The sequence below is a fragment of the Aplysia californica genome, unplaced genomic scaffold (assembly GCF_000002075.1).
Source record: "Aplysia californica isolate F4 #8 unplaced genomic scaffold, AplCal3.0 scaffold00181, whole genome shotgun sequence".
Taxonomy (NCBI): domain Eukaryota; kingdom Metazoa; phylum Mollusca; class Gastropoda; order Aplysiida; family Aplysiidae; genus Aplysia; species Aplysia californica.
The window spans coordinates 676,114-683,613 of NW_004797451.1; the positions used below are offsets into that span (position 1 = coordinate 676,114).

Below are 7,500 nucleotides of genomic sequence, written 5' to 3' on the forward strand. Positions count from 1 at the left end.
AGAGAGAGAGAGAGACAGAGAGACAGAGAGAGAGGGGGGATCCGTAGACGGTTGGAGGGTATTGTCAGTCGGTCCTACATCGTTACTGTTTTGACCGTTAATATGTTGACTGTTAGATAGTGTGTTGACCGTTAGTGTGTCGTTTCAACAGGAGAGAGAGAGAGGGGGGGGGGTGCGTCTGGACGTTTAGCAACAGCGTAGTGGGTGTGGTTGTATTCTGCAAAGCACTCTACATATTTCATGATCAATCTAATTTGTCTGGCTGTGTACAACGTAAGCGTCTAGCCACGCACAAGACTGAAACAGGCACTGTACGATAGGGCTGGGCAATGAGTCGCTTTAGCAAAATCCGAATAATATGTTAGTGCACCTCTTAGGCAAATAATATGATATGAACCGCTTCGGCAAATGAGTTAGAACCACTTCGACAAACGGATTAGCACTACTTCAACAAATGGGTGCACCCACTTCGGCAAACGGGTCAGGAAAGAGAGGTAAGAGTCTGAATTCGGGTCATGTTTCATTGAGAATTATCCGGTTATCTTTTTTTAGATTATCCGGATTTTGCCCACCCCTGCTGTACGAAACAAGCTGGGCAAAGAATCGATTCCGGAACCGATTCCCGCGGTAAGTATTACGGAGGAAAGTTCAGATTCCTTTCATGTTAACCAACGGTTACCAATATTGCTTATTTTATTAATTAAAACCTTTTTTTTCTTAAATAATTTTTTTTTAAAGTTGATGACTCGCAGAGTTCCAAAATCAAGGCTAACCTAAATCCTGAAGATGTCCGGAGCCAACCAGGTAACCACCGAAAGAAAGCACATCTTTGGAAAGTAAATTGGATTCGGAGTCGATTCCTACGATTCCTAGCTTTCAACAATCGGGAACCTAAGTACCCACTGCCCACCACTAGCAGAGTAATCATTATATCATTATCTGTGAAAAGACCGCGTTACTTGGGTATTAAGCCGAGAGGAGCGCCAAAGTGAACCAAGTTTTACTTTCTCTCTTTTTTAAAACCTTTATCTCAATGTGCATTCCGACCTTTATTCTTAATCGAAGTTGAAAGCGTTTTTCGTGCATGGCGTTTTGGCGCCACGAAGCAGTCTGGGTTAGCAAAACCTTTGCTCTGATGACTGCCCAGCTGGGGAGGGAACTCAGTTACAGAGATGTCACTCTAACGCGGCAGTCTCTGTCTGTTTGTCTGTCTGTCTGTCTTTTCCCCCCTTCTTCTTTCTTTCTTTCTCTCTCTCTCTCTTTCTCTCGTTCTCTATCGCTCTCTCTCTCTCTCTCTCATTCTCTCTCTCTCTCTCTCTTTCCTTGTCTCTCTCTGTCTCTCTGTCTCTCTGTCTCTCTGTCTCTCTCCCCTCTCTCTATGTGTCTCCCCGCTTCTCTTTCTGCCGTTTGAGATTACAATGGTAAAATTGAACAAAATGAACCCACACCATTTTCATAAACCTATTAAGCATGACATTGTCAAGGTGGATATCAATATAAAGGGTTAAGCCTTGTTTTCGCGGGGGTGTAGGGGCGTTCAGTGCAAGTGCTAGAAAATATGCAGCTTTGACAATGAATGAAAAGCGAGATCTGAAGAGTGCAAAATAGCAAGTGGTTGTGTTGTTAAAGAAAGCAAACAATGTTTACCTTCCTTGAACTCCTCCTCAGCTAGGGTAAGCATTGAAAGAAGACGGAGACATACTTATAAACATAATGATAACAAGCTCTGCACATGATCCAGTAACACATTGGATGAGTTAAAAAAAAAAAAAGTAATAGTTCGTCCTTCAGTATCTGATGATGACCAATGCATCTGCTGAAGAGAATAATATTCATTTTCTTAAGTGAAATCGATGAAATAAATAAGGACTAATTTGATCTGGGGATTCTGTCGTGGTCAATGAGATCTATTTTGGCAGAGATGAGTTTGCCAAATTTTGAGCTTTAAAAAGCATCATTTTCACTAGTGGGTGTACTTAGGTTACGGGTTTCTCGCTTGGCTTCAACTGTGATTGCTTGTCTGTCTGAAGCTAGGCTCTCCAATGTTGAGTGATCAATGTTGAAGTCACCCAGAAAGACATTAAATCAGGGTGTCTTTATAGCCCCCTTTTTTGGTGTGCCATTTTAACACTTTTTTGATGACGTAAATGACTTCGTCAGTTCATGCACAGTATTGTTGCTGCTGCTGCTTCTGCTGCTTCTGCTGCTGCTGTTGTTGTTGTTGTTGTTGTTGTTGTTGTTGTTGTTGTTGTTGTTGTTGTTGTTGTTGTAGTTGTTGTTGTTGTTGTTGTTGCTGATTTGGTTGCTGTCTTTACATCCAGCTCCCCTGGAAGTCCAAAGTGTCACTATGAGATGGTCCCTAGTTATAATTCTTCTTCATTCCTCAACAGTTATATCATTTTCTCTTCAATCACTCAGCATTCGAAATGAAGCATGCTATGTGTTGTAGTAGTAAGATATGATACGAAAGGACCGGCATTGTGTCCTTTCGAAAAAAAAAGGGGGGGGGGGGGGGGGCGTAAAACAAATGGTTGACTCCCAGTAGGAGAAGAAGAAACAACTACATGAAATTACCCACATTGTGTCATGTTTGATTTGAAGAAAAATAGTTAAAATTGTATCAAGCAGAGCTTGGAATGTCAACAACAACAACAACAAAAACAACAGCAACAGCATCATCACCAACAACATCAACAACAAATATAACAACAACGACGACGACGACTACAACAGTAGAACAAGTAACAGCAATAACATCAACAAAGACAACAACATCTACAACAACAACAACAAGAACACCACCACCACCAACAACAACAATAACAACAATAAAGACAATGAACACCATCACCACCAACCTCACAAACAATAACATCACCACTACTTCAACCTACATCTCTAACAGCAGCAGCAACAACAGCAACAACAACAACACCGCCAACAACAATAACCTGCATCTAGATCCAACTCCTCCAACTGCAAGCTTGGCATAGACTGGACCGAGTCTAGGTGAGGGAAGTCGAAGGTGGAAGATTGGCGTCTCTGAAACTGGCGGCGCCTGAGGGAAGCGTTGGACACCTGGTGCTCCAAGGGGTTACGGCCGGCTCTGGAGGACGGGCTGGACATTCTGGGGCTGTGGACACAGGGAGGAATGTTGGTTAGAACCATAGAAGTGGGGGACGGGCAGAGAGTGCAGATACATGAGAAATGTTGGTTAGAACCGGGGGGTGTTAGCTACAATCATAGAACCGAGGACACAAGGGAGTGTTGGCTACAACCATAGAACTGGGGACAGGGACAGAAGGTAAGGGCACAAGGAGGGTGCTGGCTACGACCACAGAAGTGGTGGACACAAGGGAGATATTGGCTGGAACCATAGAACCAGGGACAAAGACAGCAGTTGGGACACAAGAGAGATGTAAGTTACAACCATAGAACTGGGAACACGATCAGGGGGTGCGGACACAAATGGGGGTGTCTACTTCCATAGAAATGTAGACGAGGACAGAGTGTGCTGACACAAGGAAAATGTTGGTTACAACTACATAATTGGGGACATGGACAAAGGGTTCGGACGCAAGGGAGATTTTGCTACAACCACAGAACTGGTGATACAGACAGGGGGTGGGAACAGAAGTGAGATATTTACTAATTTCATAGTACTGAATACATATGGAGATATGGACTATTTCCATAGAATTGGGGACACAGGGAGGTATTGGCTAGTACCACAGAATTAAATACGAACGGCGTCTCAGAATGGAGACACAAGGGAGGCATCTGGAAGTACTATAAAACTGTGAAAGCAATTTTTAGAAATTTTGCGATTTTCGTATTTTTTGTAAATCTTTTTACCATTTTGAAAGTACTCCTTCCAAGTTTTTTTTTTACTTGTTCCTATTTTGAGTCGGGTAAATCAAACGTTTTTTTCTGTTTAATCCCATGTCATTGCTTGACAAAGTAAAATCGGACAGAAAATACTCCATGTTTTACAAGAAACATCGCGAGCAAAAAAAAAAAAAAGACAATAGATGGAGAGGTGACTCTCGCGATAGGCTTGATGGAGACTTTTACAGGCTATTCTAGAAGCCCTTAATCTGGGTATGATTCTGCATCTCTGATAAAGCACGAGGACCGCGAGCTGGGAGAACAATAACTCATTCATCTGTCATCTTTGTAAGAACGTTAAGGACGTCGTTGCTGATGTGAATAGCTCTTTGTGCTCACCATTTGCTGTTTGGCGATAAAAAAAACAAAACAAACCCCTAACCAAAACAAAGAAACAACACACACACACACACACACACACACACACACACACACACACACACACACAGAGGCAAACACACAAACACTCCCCCCAGGAAACAAATGAAAGGACAGTTATCTAATATGGTCATACCCTCTGTAACTTACCACAAGCATGGGAAGAAAAGCTTTCGGATGGAAGGAAAATTCAGAGCGTTGTTTAAGTTTTTCATTAAATGTATGGAATACGGTCAGCTCAAAAGCATTATAATTGTAATATAAATACGGGCATCCTGGTTCAGCTTACTGACAGGATAGATATTGATCAAATTATGGTTTTTCATGGGTCTCAACTCAGAATTTTTAAAAAAAGGAGAAACTTTCCGGGTGATCGTGACAGAAGCTCATTTTCACGAAACACCCATTACAATTATAGATCTCGTTGAAGCCTAGAATGCTGAAATAAAATTGTTTCAATTTATCAAAGCAAGTTTATTTCACACCAATTTGAGGGTTCGGAAGATAATTTCAAGTAAGAGTTACAACCAAATATTTACAATCTTGATTATGTACACAAAGTGGTGGTGCACTGGGGTCTTGTGCTACTTATTATACTTTCCCTTCATCATATTATTCGCCCGCATATATAAACTATATAAAAATGAATCTTGTATTGAGCCTGAGAAAGACCCTAGAACTAGAAAATCGACTGTCATGCACCAGTCTGAGTGTCATGATTCATATTATATCATATATATATGTGTATATATATATATATATATATATATATATATATATATATATATATATATATATATATATATATATATATATATATATATATATATATAAACGTGAAAGACTTGAAAATATTGCTCAAACTCAAAGTACAGAAACAACTTGAATAGCTCAAGTAGATCTATTCAGTGTGAGAGGTGTAAGAACTGAGGGAGCGCAAGATGCAGTGACACTGAAAATATGCGAATCTTAAACAGAAAGCTATACTATCGATATACTTTACTGTCACCCATCCTATGAAACGCGAACACTTAGGCCCTTAGGTTCAAAAACATGCTTACAAGTTATGACTGTTCCCGATTTCACACAAGACCTGGACCAACGCACTCTTTACTTTGCAGAGAGCTGTAGTAGTAGTAATCAAAATTCTAAATATTAAAAATTTGCTTCTAGTTTCAGTTTTTTTGTCCTCTGGTGTGGCGTTCAGCCCCCTCCCCCCTCCCTGAGCGTATCTTTAAAAAAAAAAATCAATATTCTCCCCCATCCCGGAGTCCTGTACTTCGCAGCGCTCAAAACGCGCGCAGGTTCACTGACCGGTCACAATGGTGAGCCCGACAAGACGCTTGTACAACTTTCTTTTCTTTTTTTTTGGCCCCCACAAGAGACAGCACTGTGAGAATATTGATTTATTTTCATGGCGACACCACATTTGTAAAACCGAACTTGCATGTTAAAAATGTTGCTTTATCAGACTATCACTGACAAATTTCTGGGTGGGAACGAAAGAGAAAGTAGATCTTGATTTTCCGGTCGAGCCTCGGTGTCACATACAATTCTACTTGCCGCCATAGCCGCCTGTTCACGTGAAACGTACTCAAAAGATCGGGAAAAGCCCAATTAATACCACAATCGCTACCGGCAAAAATGAACTCAAAGAAGTTATTGGATTTGGTTTTCAAATACTAAAGATCTTTTATGTATTTTCCTAGGTATCGGTGATTTTTTTCCCGGGGCCTGGCAGTCACCCTGCTCCCAGCAACTCTCTTTCTGATTGGCCCGCTGTCGCGGTAGCGGAGTTTAGCGGGGGAAATGGCGGTAGCGAAAATCCGCTAAATAGCGGAATATTGAGACCCATGTTTTTGACGAATTATCGTGGATCTCAGCCCTTTGTGTTCAGAACTATCGGAAATGATACTGAAAAGACTTGCCTCTTAAACCTACTGTTTTGAAAATATGTAACAAACATATTCGGAGGCGGGGCAGAAAAGTTTGCATCCAACGTGAGCTCAGTTAATATCACACCGGGCAGTTTTGCCTGTGACTCTTCTTTGAATCCCCAATGGGGACTTCTTGAACTTGTTTTTCTTCAAGGCTCTGCATCCAATTGGCTCTGTCATGTATGAGAATGACGGTAGATTCGGAGATTATACTTCTTATACAGTGTATTCCTACCCAGATGCCAATATAAAAAAAAAATGAAACGCGTCTACACTCGGACAGGTGTAGGTGGGATACGCGAATCAGGCACACCTGAAGCAACTTACGCTGCTGTACTAGGCAATAGGAGGGCAGTATCGGTAAAAACCTATCCGCATTTTTGGGGTAGAAAAAGCGCATCACTCTGGTTCATGATTTGTGATGGTAACCGTTCTCGGGGCAATTTTGTAAGAATGAAAAAACAAGCAAAAAACGGCCATTACTTTTCGCAGGCTGTGTTACATACTTGGAAGTTTTGCTAGGCAGGGGGCCGGATGGTTCTGTTTTGATTTGGCTACTTCCGTTGGGCGAGTTAACATCTGTGACGTCATACGAAGGCATATTGGCGATTCGATGGTGAAGGGAGGATGCTCCAACAATTGGCCACAGGTGAAAGAAACGTCAAGGTCGGGTAAGCTTCAAAATGGCTTACACTGTCACCTCTGGAGTAACATCTGAGAACTGTGGAAGATGAAAAAATAATCTTTTAGCCCTAGGGTGTCACAATCAGTCGCTCACGGGATCAAGCTCAAATCACATTAAAGGTTGCAGGCGAACTGTATAAAAATAAACTGAGCTGTGGAAAAGTAAACCTTCTTTAAAAGAATGATATGAATTAAGACAGACTAAAGCTAGAATAAAGCGATCCAATTTTGAAACATTTTTTGGTAGAAGTTTTACGGTGCTCGCAACTGTATAAGGTCATATGAGCGCCATGCGATTCAAAACATTCTAATTTTCCCTCATATGCAAAAAATGCCAGTGCTGGGTTTTTGGCATCTTTACCTAGCAACAAAAAACTGAATTGGTATGTTCATGTAACAAGATCGTATACGCTATCAAAGACCATTCTTCAGGGAACTATTTCTTCAGGGAACTATACAGGGGAAGAGAAGGAGAGGAAGGCAAAGAAAGAGGTGGACCGACAACATTGCGGAGCGGACAGAGAAATCCTTCGCCCAAACCCAGGCTCTCGCAAAAATAAAAAAAACAACGTGAAAAATGGAGGCACCAGACGAGGCTCTTTATCACGCAGCA

At 41.5% G+C, this 7,500-nt stretch overlaps 1 protein-coding gene across 1 annotated transcript in view; it reads right to left on the reverse strand.

The window, feature by feature from the left end:
* Positions 1-6,924, reverse strand: part of LOC101851948 (sialin) — a gene marked incomplete at its 3' end in the record, with an annotated part of 30,388 nt that extends 23,464 nt beyond the window's left edge. Inside the window, 2 exon segments of the mRNA XM_013082555.1 lie at positions 2,952-3,133; positions 6,710-6,924. Of these exon segments, the coding sequence (XP_012938009.1) occupies positions 2,952-3,133; positions 6,710-6,804 (277 nt within the window).
* Between the last annotated feature and the right edge of the window lie 576 nt (positions 6,925-7,500).